Genomic DNA, 16,149 nt, shown 5'->3' on the forward strand with positions numbered 1-16,149 from the left:
GCCAAATCAATCCTAAGCCGAAAGAACAAAGCTGGAGGCATCACGCTACCTGACTTCAAACTATACTACAAGGCTACAGTAACCAAAACAGCATGGTACTGGTACCAAAACAGGGCTCTCTTTTATAAGAGCACTGATCCCATTCATTGGATTTCACTCCCATGATCTCATCACCTCTCAAAGGCCCCACCACCCAACATCATCACTTTAGGGGTTAGAATTTCAACATGAATTTTGGGAGTGCACAAACATTCAGGCCATAGCAGTAGACTACAGTGTGAATAGCACCCCCTGGAGTTGTGTAATGTATTGATTGTGTTTAGACCCACTTTTCTGATAGTTTCTTGTTACTGTGCTGGGCTGAGATGGAAAGAGTGGAGTTTGGAAAATTAGACATAGCTCCTATTAGCTGTTGCCCTTGATCAAATCTCTAAACTTTATTCATCCCTAAATTGTGATCCCTTTCTCTACAAATGTTAGATACATGCTGGATGGCTATGTACTTAGAGTCTGACCATATTAGCAGGTGACTAATTCTACATCCTCATCAGCATTTTAAAATATTCAATATACATTTTTTGTTATTACTAATAGGAAGGTTGAGTTGCAGACATGATTTCAGGCACAGTATTTTGAAGAAGACTCTGGCATATACACAGGATTGCCATTTCCCTACATTATGTCCCCAGCACAGATGAATTTAGAGGAGGCAGGGGAGGCATCTAGGCATAAGAGAAAAATAGGGATTTCTGGAGAGAAAATCAGTGCTTCCTATGCATGTGCACTGTAGGAAGTGCTTACAGATGGAAGCCAGGCTGGCCTGAGACATGTCTGAGATAACAGGATGCCCTGAGCAGGGCTTCAAGCTGATGGATTTAAAGGAGAGGCTAGGGCTTCATGGAGAAGAAGTAAAGAAGAGGACCCAGTGGCAGAAGTGGCCAGTGGCTCCTGGTTTGTCCTGTGCAATTCAGTCATTTCACTCTGGCCCTTAACTTGCATTCCCATCCTACTCCAACTTCCCTGAAAATATCAGCTCTGAGGTTAACTAGACTCACCATCCTTAGAAAAGCATTCATCTAGTATGGCTCAACAGGCTTCTTAGGGGTCTCAACAGCTGCCTCCTCTCCACACCCCTCCCCCCCATCTCCCTGCAAAGATTAACATTGATCTTTTAACCTTATAGGAATCCTGGTAAATCTGAAATTTTCCTTTTTGTTACATTCCCAGTGACGTTACTTCCCCAGGAGATAATCTATCACATGTTGTAGATTGGCATGGGCGTCTGCTTGACTCTGCATGCATGAAGAGTACATTGTCCTCTCACCTTACCAATGAGGAAACTGAGACTCAGAGAGGCTGGAGAACTTACTCTAGGCCAACCCTTAGCCATCTACACAGCCAAGGTTCGAACACAATTCAATGTGTTTGAAGTCTGTTCTTCTTCCATCTCCTTCTGCCCCCTTCACTCCCACTGATCATTAGGCTATAAAATGGAGAGTTCTTGAATCTTAGGGTCAAAATCTATCAGGGCCCCTTCCTGCAGATGGGAGTGAGAAAGACATGAGATATTTGAGCCTATGAATCCCTTTTGATCTTTCTGGGCTGTTTCACATATTTGACTCTTTGAAAGTAGTGGTTGTAACCATGCATGGGTTTATGAGCCTAAAATGTGAGTCCATTTCTTTAAATAGATATCCGTTCCCTTAAACGAGCCCATTTACAATTGCTACAAAGAGAATAAAATACCCAGGAATACAACTTACAAGGGATGTGAAGGACCTCTTCAAGGAGAACTGCAAACCACTGCTCAAAGAAATAAGAGGGGACACAAACAAATGGAAAAACATTCCATGCTCATGGATAGGAAGAATCAATTATCGTGAAAATGGCCACATTGCCCAAAGTAATTTGTAGATTCAGTGCTAGCTCCATCAAGCTACCACTGACCTTCTTCACAGAATTAGAAAAAACTACTTTAAATTTCATATGGAACCAAAAAAGAACCTGCATAGCCAAGACAAACCTAAGCAAAAAGGACAAAGTTGGAGGCATCATGCTACCTAACTTCAAACTATACTACAAGGCTATAGTAACCAAAACAGCATGGTACTGGTACCAAAACAGATATATAGACCAATAGACCAGAACAGAGGCCTCAGAAGTAACACCACACACCTACAACCATCTGATCTTTGACAAACCTGACAAAAACAAGAAATGGGGAAAGGATTCCCTATTTAATAAATGGGTTGGGAAAACTGGCCAGGCATATGCAGAAAACAGAAACTATACCCCTTCTTACACCTTATACAAAAATTAACTCGAGATGGATTAAAGACTTAAACATAAGACCTAAAACCATAAAAACTCTAGAAGAAAACCTAGGCAATACCATTCAGAACATAGACATGGGCAAAGACTTCATGATGACAACACAAAAGCAATGGCAACAAAAGCCAAAATTGACAAATGGGATCTAATTAAATTAAAGAGCTTCTGCACAGTAAAAAGAAACTATAATCAGAGTGAACAGGCAACCTACTGAACCAGAGAAAATTTTTTACAATCTATCCATCTGACAAAAGGCTAATATCCAGAATCCACAAGGAACTTAAACAAATTTCCAAGAGAAAAACAAACAACCCCATCAAAAAGTGTGCAGAGGATATGAGCAGACACTTCTCAAAAGAAGACATTTATGCAGCCAACAAACACGTGAAAAAAAGCTCATTATCACTGTTATTGAGAAATGCAAATCAAAACCACAATGAGATACCATCTCATGCCAGTTAGAATGGCAATCATTAAAAAGTCAGGAAACAACAGATACTGGAGAGGATGTGGAGAAATAGGAACACTTTTACACAGTTGGTGGGAGTGTAAATTAGTTCAACCATTGTGGAAGACAGTGTGGCAATTCCTCAAGGATCTAGAACCAGAAATACCATTTGACCCAGCAATCCCATTACTGGGTATATACCAAGAGGATTATAAATCATTCTACTATAAAGACACATGCACACGTATGTTTATTGTGGCACTGTTCACAATAGCTAAGACTTGGAACCAACCCAAATGCCCATCAGTGATAGACTGGATAAAGAAAAGTGGCACATATACACCATGGAATACTATGCAGCCACAAAAAAGGGTGAGTTCATGTCCTTTGCAGGGACCTGGATGAAGCTGGAAATCATCATTCTCAGCAAACTACCATAAGAACAGAAAACCAAACACTGCATGTTCTCACTCATAAGTGGGAGTTGAATAATGAGAACACATGGACACAGGGAGGGGAACATCACACACTGGGGCCTGTCAAAGGGTGGGTGGCTAGGGGAGGGATAGCATTAGGAGAAATACCTAATGCAGATGACGGGTTGATAGGTGCAGCAAACCACCATGGCATGTGCATACCTATATAACAAACCTGCACATTCTGCACATGTACCCCAGAACTTAAAGTATAATAATAATAGTAATAATGATAATAATAATAATAATAATAATAATAATAATAATAATAATAAAAGGAGCCAAGTCAAAATGTTGAACTAGAGAACTTCTCTTTTGGACAGGGCTCAAATAGCTACCAGCAAAAATTGCTGCTCACATGCTTTTCCCTACTATGCACTGGTTCAGGCTCAGTGACTTGCATCCTGGGACGTGGGGAGATGATTCAGATACAGGTACTTCAGTATCTCAGGCACTGAGGAAACCAGACTGTTTGTGATTTCATGAAACTAAGGGAAGAGCAGGGGCTCAGGCTCTGGAGCAACCCAGGAGCTCAGATACTCAAACCAAGCCCAAGCCAAGAAGAAGGTCCGAGTGATCAGCATCCTGATGTCATGTGCCAGTAAGCTCCTAGGCTTACAGATTTCTCTGAATAGGGTCAGAGTAAGTTTTCAAAGACTGAAGTGGGGATGGGACAGCAGGTAGAGGCAGGGAGCCAGACACTCTTCTCTCTCAAAACCGTGTTCCGAGCTCACCTTTTTCATGAAACTCTTCCAGATGGACTGCAGCCAGCCCCCAGCAGTCCAATCTTCCTAATGACATCTTGACAATCTAAATCAGGGTCAGGCACCTCTTTGAAGTATCCTGCCAAGTCTTCCTTTGTTCATTTTTATCCAGGATCTAAAGACCTTTCATGAGTGGCATGCCAAAGACTTCATTTATTTACTCTAATTTAGCATTTCATGTGCCAAAAAAACTTCCCAACATGTGTAAAATCTCATTGTAGGGTGAAGCAAAAGTCAGTATAAAATCACATAATTAGAATCACAGAATCAGAATGTTGAATTATTGAGTTCTAAAACTTCATTTTAAAGATGGATAAATCAAGACCACAGGAGGATAAAGTGTTACCTGGAGTCTAATAGCCAAGTTAGGGGCAGACCCAAGCTAGAGTCTACTGAGTCTTAAATTTTCTTTTTACTCTATCACTGCTTTTTACAAGCAAATTTGAGTCTTAAACATAGAGCATCTGCTAGCAACATCAAGAAAACTGAAACCTCAAACAAGATCATCATTTTTTTTTTTTTGTAACTACAGCCATGAATTTCTCCAGCATTTAGAGACTTCTAGCCTCATGTTGTTTTACTGGTCTCTTTACTGGCTTGCAGTTTGTTGGAAAAAGCACTGACTGACTTAGAAGGCTGAGTTTGGATTCAGTTCAGCCATTCATTTTTTTGAATCTTGAGTACATTATTTAGCTTCTTTGAGACTCTGCTCATTCAAAGGTAAATAAGGAAAAATCACAACCTCCTAGAGTTGTTAGGAGGTGTGTTTGTGAGGGGTTTGGAGAAAACAGGTCCCGTGTTGGTTGGTTCAATAATTGGTCACAAAACGGCAAAAGGACCAACAGAGCAATGAGGGAAGGTGAGGTCATCCTAGGATTAGCAAGTATAAGAAGCCACTACCTCTTCCAGAGCTGCAGGTACAAAGAGAGGAGGCAATGCTAAGAGCCCTGGCATCAGGGCCTGGTGGGAGCTGGACCCTTGGAGGATAGTCATTCCCAGGGGAGTCAGGCAGGACTTGGAGTTAGTGGTAAGGCTGCCTTGCAGGAGCTCAGATCATGGTTTGAGGGGCTGACTGTTGGGAGCTAGAACCTGGAGGAGAAGCAGCCACTGCTCAAGCTAAGGGGGCAAGGTGAGAAATAGTTAGCTTCTCTTTCCCTCCCTTCTTCCAGTCTCTTTCTACTGCCTGCTATCAGCTGAACTGAACAGAGGTGAGGTCTTTTGGCAAGGGAACCTTGGAATGTTGCTTGCAGGGTTTGGCCTCCCCGTGATAAAGAGTAAATCAGGGAAGTGCAAGAATTGATCTGAGTGCAGAGGAGTTGAATAATTTCCTGCATATCAAGCTCCTAGCACTGTGCACAAAGGTGGTTCTCCTCCACCTTGTGACACATTACTGGGATCCACAGCACTGAAATAAACCTCCGAGGATTGTCTTTCCCAGGTGGCTCAGGCATTTTTTGATCTTGAAGTGGTAATTGACAACCTCCCACCAAGGTCAAGGTGACTGAAGCTGGCTTCCTATGTGCATCCTGTTCATTAAAACCATCGGTTGGGTGCAAGTCGCCCATGCCTGCAATCACAGCACTTTGGGAGGCTGAGGCGGGTGGATCACCTGAGGTCAGGAATTCACAACCAGCCTGACTAACATGGTGAAACTCCGTCTCTACTAAATACAAAAAAAATTAGCCAGGTATGGTGGCACATGCCTGTAATACAAGCTACTTGGGAGGCTGAGACAGGAGAATTGCTTGTACCTGGGAGGCAGAGGTTGCAGTGAGCCGAGATCGCGTCATTGCACTCCAGTCTGGGCAATAAGAGCGAAACTTTGTCTCAAAACAAACAAACAAAACAAAACAAAAAAGCCCATAATCATTTCTTATGCTTTGTAAAGTACATTTTCTGTCATGTATTTAAGCTTGGCAACAACCCAATGAGTCATATGATAAAATGGACCATACAGTTGAGGCACAGAGAGGTTAGGTAAGTAGCCCAAAGTCAAACAGCTAATAGATGGTGGAGTCAAATTTGAATTGCAATCTGTCTCTAAGTTTAGTCCTTTCACTTATACATGTAGCCTGCTTTGCCAGTGTGGCCACGGAATTCATGAGTTTTAAGCATTTCACACATAGTATTTCATCATTTCCTTCTAGCAGGCGGTTGCTATTATTTTCTCTTATTTCTAGATGAGGATCCTGAGGTCCATTGAGGTTACATGATTTGTCCTTTGTTAGGGGAATGATATTATTTGTAATGTAATGAGCTTCTTATCATTAGAACTAATTAAGCTAGTGATCACATGTGTGGCTATGGCAGCACAGATGCTTATAGATACTTCATGATTAAAATGAATCATTGCATTTCAAAGGGCTTTTTCTGGAACCCCACATTTCTGAAGAAGATTACTTATCCAGAGAAACTCCATTTTTGTCCATTTCCTGTACTGAGCTACCATGTAGGATGTTATTTGCAAAAAATGGTTCTGCTGCTATAAAACAAAAGCAAATTGAACCCAACTGACTTAATGACCCTCAAAGTCATTTTTACAGCTCTGATTCTACAATATTATGAAATAATGAGCACCAACACACATCACCATTGCAACTACAATATGAGGACCCTAGGCAGAGGACAGGATCCTCTCATAGAAGCTGAACGAATAGCTATTGTGAGGAGTTCAGTAGGTGATGGCACAGGGGCCTTCATTTCCGCTTCTAGCCAAAGAAAATTTTGATCAGGCTGCAGGCCGCCTGCCCATTCATCTGCAGCAGGAAATGGATTTAGCGTCTGTATGGGCCAGATTCCCGTATCTATCATCCAGTTAGGCCTAATCAAAATGTTTTCCGTTTCACCTGCTAAATGCAAAGGGCTTGGAGGAGGGTCTGAGTGATGGTGATGGGGTCCCATCGCTTTCTCATCACTGATTTGCAGTTGTTAAAAGGCCCATTTCTCCTCAGTGTCTCACTCTGAGCTGAGGTAGGCAGTCTTTCCTGTCCCTGGAAGCTGCTCTTGGCAGCAGAAAAGAAATCTATGAAATTGACCCAGGACAGGGAGGGAGGCAGGGCACATTATAACCCCAAGGAAGCCTAAGATCGGAGGTGAAACTCAGCACTGATAGATGAAATGAACCTCCTAGCAGGAGCCTCCTTATATAATGAGGGGCTGCAACCTCCTGGGATGGGGGTGGGTGAGTAAGCAGAGGCCAGAGGTCCTCTTAGGCACGAGGGAAGCTCAGGAGAGGGGATTGGAGTATCTCTGGCCTCTTAAGTACAAAGAAGGTGGGGGAAGGGGCTGCTGATTAGAATGAAAATGTGACAGTCATGCAAAGCTTCCCGTTGGATTTATGCATCCTTTGCCAGGATTTCAGGAGAAGGATACCTGACAGCCCCCATTAGAGCCAGAGAAATGGAGGAAATTACACATTGTTCTGTTAAGGGAACCCCCAAGACCAGGGAATGGAGGCATCCCTGCTGAATTTGTTACTGAGGGAATATTGATTTCAGGAGAAAAACAAATAATGCAGAAATGTTTCCACTTTGATGCAGCACATTCTGATTTGGACTGCACTGTGGTGAAACTTCCTTGTGTGACTCTCAGTATTCCAAAGCAGACTATAATTCTTTTCCATTGAAGGATGTTATTGGTGGCATGGAGGTGGTGGAAAAAATGAGCTTGCAGTTGATTTTGATTCAGCTGGGAAATGGGTTGTTCCAAGGAGTGGTGAAATGAGACTACTGAGGTAGACTAAGGTCTGGGAGGGCCTTAAATTGTAGGCTAAGAGATGTGGTCAGTGTTTCAGGGTAATGAAAAACAATGAAAGTCTTTTGACCAGAGGACTGATAAGATCAGAACTGTGCTTTTGAGGATAATTCTGGCAGCCCAGTGGAGGGCAGGCTGAAGGGGTAGAAAGGGTCCTTTTCCTCTTTTCACTTCATTGATGAGCAAATGCATCTATAGGTGCTAGGCTGGGTTGCCAGTTAGAAGCCTGACACAATGGCCATATAACAGAGAGGCTGAGAGACCTAGCTGAATTTGGGAAAGGTAGGGAGAAAAAGACAGAGAATAATAATATTTTGAATATTCAATAAGAGCCTATCTTGTGCCCATCATTAGAAGCCTATCACCTCATTTAACCCTTGCAGCAATCCTTCAAGCTAGGCAGTAATATTCCCCTGTTACAAATGAGAAAACGGGCTCTCAGTGATGTTAATTAACCTCTCAATGGTATTTAAACCAACACACAGTTTCACCTGCCAAAAGAACAGAAAAGTTTCTAGTTCAAGTCCACTCAACTCAGCCCACCATTATGTTTCCTCTTGATACACAGAGTTTTATATCCAGAAGGGGCTTTTTGGATTCTCTAGTTCTCCTCTCCATTTTGTAGAAGAGAAGACTGAGGCAGGGGATGGAGGGAGAGACAGCCCAGGTCTGCATTCTTTTTATTCTTCCAAATGCCTTCTCGTTCTCTGTTGTCAATATGAGCCCTCATTTCATCTGAAGCTCACACCACACTCCCAACAGATAGGAAATTGACTTATACCAATTATGTCCCTGGCACAGTTCAAGATGAAGTGATTGTCAGCAATACCATCACAATTTTCTTCACTGGACCACTAATTTCCTCTCTTACCCCTTTAATCACTGATGCTTGACGATCTTCCTTATTCTTTAACACAAGGATCACTTTAAGACACCTGCTATGTGTTCAGGAGCTCCCTTGCTATAACATTAATTCGTGCAATCCTCACAACAACCTTCTGAGCTGAGAAGCTCTGCTCGTCTTGCCAGTTGAGAACGCCGAGACTCAGAGAGGTTAAGTAACTTGCCTAAGGTCACATAGGTAGGAAGTGGCATAGCAGGATTCAAATCCAGATTGGTCTCATTCCAAAGCTTCTTCATGAAAATGTCTCTCCTCCTGTTTTAATGTCATTTTATCATTAAGGAGACATTGTTAAGTACCCACTATATGTCAGGTACAGTGACAAGCACTGAAGGTCTGCACTACAGGTCAGCAATGCATTCTGTGTTCTCACAGAGTCCCAAAGAAGGACAGAGATTAAACAGCAATGTTTCTCCTCTCCTATTTCTTAACAATGGTCAGAACCCATGTATTTACAGCACTTGACAACTCACAAAGCATTTCATATCATTATCTTATTATACTCAAACAACCACCCTAGAAAGCACATAATTTCAGCTCCTCTCTTTCAATAGAGAAGACAAGATGAGAAATAGAGTAAATGACTCAGATTAGAGAGGTTAAGCAATGTGTGTTAGCCTATGCTGCTGGCAATGTGGTTTAACTTTTTGCTCACTGCTCTTCACACAGCACAACATGAATTCTGGGTCTTTCTCTCTTTTTCCCTCCCAAATTTTGTCAGCCAAACTTGACTCTTCCATTTATTTGTGTTGAAGCTTTCTCTATAGTGTCCCCTGCAGCAGTAAGCTGATACCTTGTGCTACTGCACTCTAACCCAGGGCTGTCTATATTCACCCTCTTCAGATCTGTGACTCCTCGTGTGGCTTTTTTTCTCTTTCAGATTTGGTGGGTCTTGAATGCCCCTGAAAACCATTCTGCTCCATTTCAAAAGTGTAAGTCTAAGGAACTACCTAGAGTGCACACATTTCTCCCTGATTTTCCTTTTCTCCATCCATCCATCCATCCATCCATCCATCCATCCATCCATCCATCCCCATCCATCCATCCATCCATCCATCCATCCATCCATCCATCCATCCAATCATCCATCCATCCAATCATCATCCATCCATCCATCCATCCATCCATCCATCCATCCAATCATCCATCCAATCATCCATCCATCCATCCATCCATCCATCCATCCATCCATCCATCCATATCCATCCATCCATCCATCCATCCATCCATCCATCCATCCATCCATCTATGTGTTCCAGTGATGGAGACAAGAGCTCAGCATCCCAGTGGTAGAGAAAACTCTAGCAGCTGCTGCAAGATGAGTCAGAACCATGGACTGTCACCCCCAGCATTATAGACCTGCAGGCCTGTGGAAAAGGGAGTTGGGGCTGGATGGAACATTTGAGACAAATAAGAGACTATCAATGAATGAAGCTAGGGAGGTAGGCAGTGGCCAAATTGTGAATGGCAAGATAAGAAGTTTGGACATAAGCCTATAAGCAAAGGAGGCATGAACAGGCTTTATGCAGGGAGGGACCTGACCAGATTTTAATCTTAGGAGGAACACTTTGGGTGTAGTGTGGAGACACCAAATTTGAACAACCAGTGTTAGACTCCAAAAGATTATTTAAGAGAGAGCTACAAAAACAAACAGTTATGAGGGCCCAAGCTGGGTCTATGGGGTGGCGATAGGGGAAAGAAGGAAGTTGCAGAGATTAAAAAGGAGGTGAAATCAATATGTTTTGATGGAAAGGGATTGAGAGAGGTCTAGGATGCCTCCAGGATTTTTGTTTGGATTATGAACTTTGATATAGGGTACATTGGAGAAACAATGAAATTGAGAGCCAAAAGATGTTGAATTCAGCTTTGGTACATTGAGTGAGCTTGAGGTGTCAGCGTGACATCCATATGGAAATGTCCAATGATCAGTTAAGTATATGAGCTTGGAATTCAGAAGAAAGGATGATATATAATGAACACTGAATGGATAATAGTTATGTTGCTGTATTTTGCTAATTTAGCTCAGACCCTAATTATTGATTTATCCACATTCTCATTAGGATGTTGCTGATCCCTGCAGCCCACGGGCATTGCCTGTTGATGGTAAATCCACGCAGTCTGGGGTTGTGAATCCAAGCTGACCAATTCACTGGGACACCTTTTAGTCTTATAGGCCCTTCCAAAGTCATCTCCCTCCAGAGTTCCCCAGATTCCACCTGAGTTCTGGCTTCTTCTGCTTACAAATATCTCATCATCATGGCTTTAGTTTGCTAGAAACTCAAGTGCTACTGTCTTTAAGTAGTTTCAGGTATCTAGACATTCCAAAACAGTGGAACTCACACTATCTCTCTTGGCATTTCAGAATCAAATGTTCAGAGAATCTCAGAGCTGGGCAGTCATCTTGCAGATCATGCACAGCTTTTTAATTTTATGAATGGAAGTTGTGAGGCCGAGGCAGAGGAAGTGACTTACTGAGGCTCCCTTCCATCCAATAAAATGTTTATTTATTGTGTGTCTACCATTTTTCAAGCTATCTATCTTAGATGCTGGAAATACAATGGTGAAACTGAAATATGTAGACCCTACTGTGTTCTTTACAGCCTGTCAGGATGGAGGTAAACATTGTTAATCAGACTAGAGAAAGTGGTAATAAAATAATCATTAACTATCTGCCTGCATCACCTTAGAAATAATTTCTTGTGAGGAGCTAGTGTGTAGCAGAAAGTGAGGGTCATCTAACTCTAATTCTAAGTCCTTTCCAGTATATCGTGTTGCCTCCTTCATTAGCAGGTAATAGAAGCTGCTAAAATCATAGTTGAGGAGTGGTTAAAGGCATGGGATTTTGAGTCAGACTACCTGGGTTCAAATCTCAACTACCACTTTTTGTGATCTTGAGTAAGTTACTCAGCCCATCTGGGTATTCCACTTATCTGTAAACTGCAGATATGATCTACTTCATAAGGATATTATGTTTAATAAATGGTTCTGATTTTTATGTTTTATGTAAACTCCAAGGTTCTTTCCAGTTTAAAATATAGTCTCTGCTTCCCACTATCATAAATGGTAGAGTAGATTGAAAGAGCATGAAACTGGGAATTAAGATTATTGGGTTTCAGTCCAAGTTTTGCTTCTAAGTAGCCGTAAATTTTGGAGAAGCATGCGACCTTCCTGGGCCACAGTTTTTCCATCCTCCTGTTATGGCTTCAGAGCAGATAACCTCTGAAATGCTTTCTTTTTAACTGATAGACTGTTGTGAGAGAGATGAGCCTAATTTTGGAAATCATAAGAAAATAGTCGTGAAAAATAAACTTGACTGTCATATGACACATTTCTCCTCTCCCTTAATGCTTAAGTATTTTTTGCTTCAAATTAATGCACATTGTTTTTATCCAATAAATGATACTTGTGTGAGTAATACACTAGCATTAGCTGGGTCCACAGGGAGCCCAGAATATATAGATAGAAATTGAGAAAAAGATACTGGCAGCCACCCAGCTGTTCTACCAGCATAGCCCTCAAGCACACAACCCTTTGAATCTGCAGTCTGGAAAAAGATCAAGATTTCAACAAACAGACATGGATGAAACTGGAAACCATCATTCTCAGCAAACTATCGCAAGGACAAAAAACCAAACACCACATGTTCTCACTTATAGGTGGGAATTGAACAATGAGAACATATGGACACAGGAAGGGGAACATTACATACTGGGGACTGTTGTGGGGTGGGGGGAGGGGGGAGGGATAGCATTAGGAGATATACCTAATGCTAAATGACGAGTTAATGGGTGCAGCACACCAACATGGCACGTGTATACATATGTAACAAACCTGCACGTTGTGCACATGTACCCTAAAACTTAAAGTATAATAATAATAATAAAAAAAAAGATTTCAACAAACATTCTCGATATTTATCATTTTCTAGCACCTCCTATGTACCAAGTTTTTCTGCTTATGGAAGACAATGCTGAGAAGTATGTATTCCATTTCACACACAAGAACACCTTATCTAAGCCTTAGGATAAAGTGACTTGACTACAAGCACATTAAGAAATAAGGACAGATATTAATTCCAACTCAACGTCCAATGTCAACTCTTAGGCCATTCCTGTCCTACAGCCTGATGTCTGTGTTTCCATGTAGGGTAGGCCCAGCCACAGTAAGTCAGCCACTTATTGTGATTTGGGGAGTTGAGAATCCTCACATTTGTTCAGGCCCTGGTATCCATTCTAGATGAGGGAGAGAGTTTGATTATTAGAAGGCATGGCTCCATCTTAACCCAATGGCAGCCCCTCATGAGTTTGGGCTCTTACTGTATTACTGTTCTAATGACCTCATCATATGCATTCTCTCACAGAAGATTGAGTGCAGGAGGAGTGAGCAAAGGAGGCAGAATCCAATAAAAGTTGAAACCAGAGACTTCTCAGTTGAAGGCTTCTTGGTTTAAGGGGCCCGGCTCATGAGGGTAACAAGATTCCCCTCTTAATCCTCATTCCTGCCACTCTATTGTTGTCCTAGTAGGACTGGGGGATGGATGTCTTTAGCACCTAATAAAGAACAATAGAAAGACTTCATGAGTGGGCTGGGGGAAGGACAGGAAGAAAACTGCTACAGCAGGGGTTGGGAAATCCTTTCTGTTAATATTCTCTGATAAATGGGTAAAATAAAAAGTCTATATAGAAAAGTACCAGAAGGTATTTGATTTGAGATGTCTTTCTTTTGCCAATTAGCTCTCTCCTTATTTTTTTACAACTTTTACTGCAGAGTTAGTAAAATCAGTGTTAGTTTATTTTATGGGGTAGAAATCTTCTTGAAGAATTAGCTGTGATTAGAATTTCTGAAAGCAAATCCTATTCTTCCCTGTTAACTCAAATTAAAAAATTGAAGAAATATTCAGTTGAAAACATATTGGTCTAATCATTCCTAAAATTGCAGGATGTCATAAAATCTTGTATTTAAATTTTTAAATATTAATTTTAGATGAGGTATTAATAAGCTGAATAGTATCACAAAATCTTCGGTGAGAAGCAACTAAAATATTTCTGTTTGGAAAATTATCTTCAAGTCTTCCAGAATAGGGACATGCTAAGAATAACACTAAAGTTTTAGCTCAATAGGTTAAAGTTAACTGAGATAAGGAATAAAAAAGAGAAAGATTAAGCTGGCTCCAGAAGGTGAGCAATCATATCGTCCATATATGAGGAGAAATAAATTTTACAAAGTTTAGTGAGAATGTCAGACTCTCTTTCCCCTGGGCCTTTGAACATTTTCCCCTTTGTCTAGATAATTTCTCTATATTCCACTATCCTCTGGAACTCCCCTTACTAAGCCTTACTCTATTATATTTTTTCATAACACTTATCACCTTGTAACATAATATGAAAAATGTTTATTATATTTTTGTTTGCTTCTTCCATTTCCCCCTGCCAAATATAAGCTCCTTGAGGATAAGAGCTTATGATATTAACAGTGTTCATTGCTGTATTTCCAGGATCTAGAACAGGGCTTGATATGTAGAGAAAGTTTGATAAATATTTGTTGAATGAATGAAAATCTCACCTTGTAGAACATCTCCTTCATGAATCTTATCCTAAACAAGTTTCGTCTTGTAGTTACTCCATCACAGCACTTTTTACGCCACACATTAAAAAAATTACATGGAATTCATATAGCATAAAATTCACCATTTAAAAGTGTAAGATTCAGTGACTTTCACAATGATGTGCAGATACCACTTCTCAGTAGTTCCAACGCATTTTCATCGCCCTAAAAGAAAACTCTGTAGCCATTAAGCAGTCACTCCCCATTCCTCTTTACGCCTTGAACCTGACAGCCATCAATTCGCTTTCTGTATCTATAGATTTACCTATTCTGGATATTTCATACAAATGGAATGGTGCAATATATGACCTTTTGTATCTGGCTTCTTTCAGTTAGCATACTGTGTTCAAGGCTCATCTATGTTATAGTATGTATCAGAACTTTATTCCTTTTTATGGTCGAGTAATTTTTCATTGTATGGATATACCACATTTTGTTTATGAAGTTATGTATTGATGGACATTTGGGTTGTTTCCACCTTTCAGCTCTTGTGAATAGCGCTGCATGAACATTCCTGTGCAAGTATTTGTTCACACTAGATTTTGGTTGCCTCCTTTTTCCTCTGTCACTCCTACAAAACCATGAACTCTACAAGGGCAACGACTGAGTCTGTCTTATTCATGGATATATTCCAAGACTGAGTTGTGGCCTAGAAAATATTTGTTCAATGACTGGCTGAATACAAAATGTTCAAGACTCTTAAATTACTTAGTGAAATCAATAATTGAAATTTCTTAAATAATAGGGAACCAAAACCTTTAAAGATTCAATAATGCCACAAACATTAAAGAATATCTATGCCTTAATTCCATATGAAGGCTAGCTGCAAAAGAGAAGGGAATGAGGATGGGCAAGAGGAATGAAGGACTCCAGCAGGGTCAGAGAAGAGGAAGAGTGAGGTGGAAGTAGGAGGGGAAGGAGAGGTGAGGGAGAGCAGGAGGAGGGAGGGGACTCAGAGATGAAGGAGCTGGAGCAGCTCTCAGGTTGCTCTGTGCCTCTCACGCAGCTGAGAAAAGTCCTCTTTGCCCCCAGGAAACACCTTTTTGTCTTTTATTTTCAAACATCAAAGTTTATTTCTGAAATAAAGGTTTTCTTTGTGTGAAATCTTGAAGGTGTTCCCCAAGTGTTCAAGAGTGACTTTGGCTTTTAGAAACAAACTTTTGAAATGAAGAGTTGTCTTCAAATGTTAGTCACTATTTTTTTTCTTGGCTAAGCTTTTCTTTATATATATATATAGTGGAAAAAACACGTACGTTTATCCTCTTACCAACTTGGAAGTGTACACAATAGTATTCTTAACTATATGCACATTGTTGTGTAAGAGATCTGTACCACTTTTTCATTTTGCACGACTGAAACTCTATACTCACTGAACTTAACATTTATTGAACACCTACCATGTGACTGCAATGATAACAAACCACTGTCTCTCTGGGTTAATATGCCCTTTTCTCCATTTATATACAGAGATTGTGTCCATTTTCATATATGATTAATACACATGTATTTTTATAATGATTTCCAGTTTATAAGGTGTTTTCCTTATATTTCTTTATAAGGTACTACCCTCAAACTGTTATTCTCACTTTACATGTGAGGAAGCCAAGGTCAAGAAAACATAAGTAGTTTACCCAAGGTCACGGAACTAGTAATGGCAGAGCTAAGATTTAAAATAGGTTTTTGAACACAAATTCTTCCCCACTGTATTATGCTACCAATGATTTATTCCAAATAACATTAAAGAATGACTTTAGCACTGCCTCTTGGGTTTCTGGAAAAGAGAAAAATGCTTCTAAAATAAACTTTATTATTCTGGTTCAAATTATTTACTATATAAGCTGCTTTTTCTTTTAACCACCACGTTACTCCAAT

At 40.6% G+C, this 16,149-nt stretch overlaps 1 protein-coding gene across 4 annotated transcripts in view; it reads left to right on the forward strand.

Moving 5' to 3' along the window:
• The window catches only part of OMA1 (OMA1 zinc metallopeptidase), a 270,295-nt gene that overhangs the window by 198,540 nt on the left and 55,606 nt on the right, over nt 1-16,149 (forward strand). The window contains exons 9-10 of one of the 4 annotated variants that reach the window (XM_058430727.1): nt 9,554-9,605; nt 10,734-10,760. The exons of 2 other annotated variants lie outside the window; for them this stretch is intronic. In XM_058430727.1, coding sequence (XP_058286710.1) covers nt 9,554-9,605; nt 10,734-10,735 — 54 coding nt within the window. In that variant the 3' untranslated portion in view covers nt 10,736-10,760. Of the gene's footprint in view, nt 1-9,553; nt 9,606-10,733; nt 10,761-16,149 lie in introns of those variants that run through there. One more of the 4 variants, XM_058430726.1, reaches the window with a different exon arrangement.

The sequence above is a fragment of the Hylobates moloch genome, unplaced genomic scaffold, assembly GCF_009828535.3.
Source record: "Hylobates moloch isolate HMO894 unplaced genomic scaffold, HMol_V3 SCAFFOLD_18, whole genome shotgun sequence".
Classification (NCBI taxonomy): domain Eukaryota; kingdom Metazoa; phylum Chordata; class Mammalia; order Primates; family Hylobatidae; genus Hylobates; species Hylobates moloch.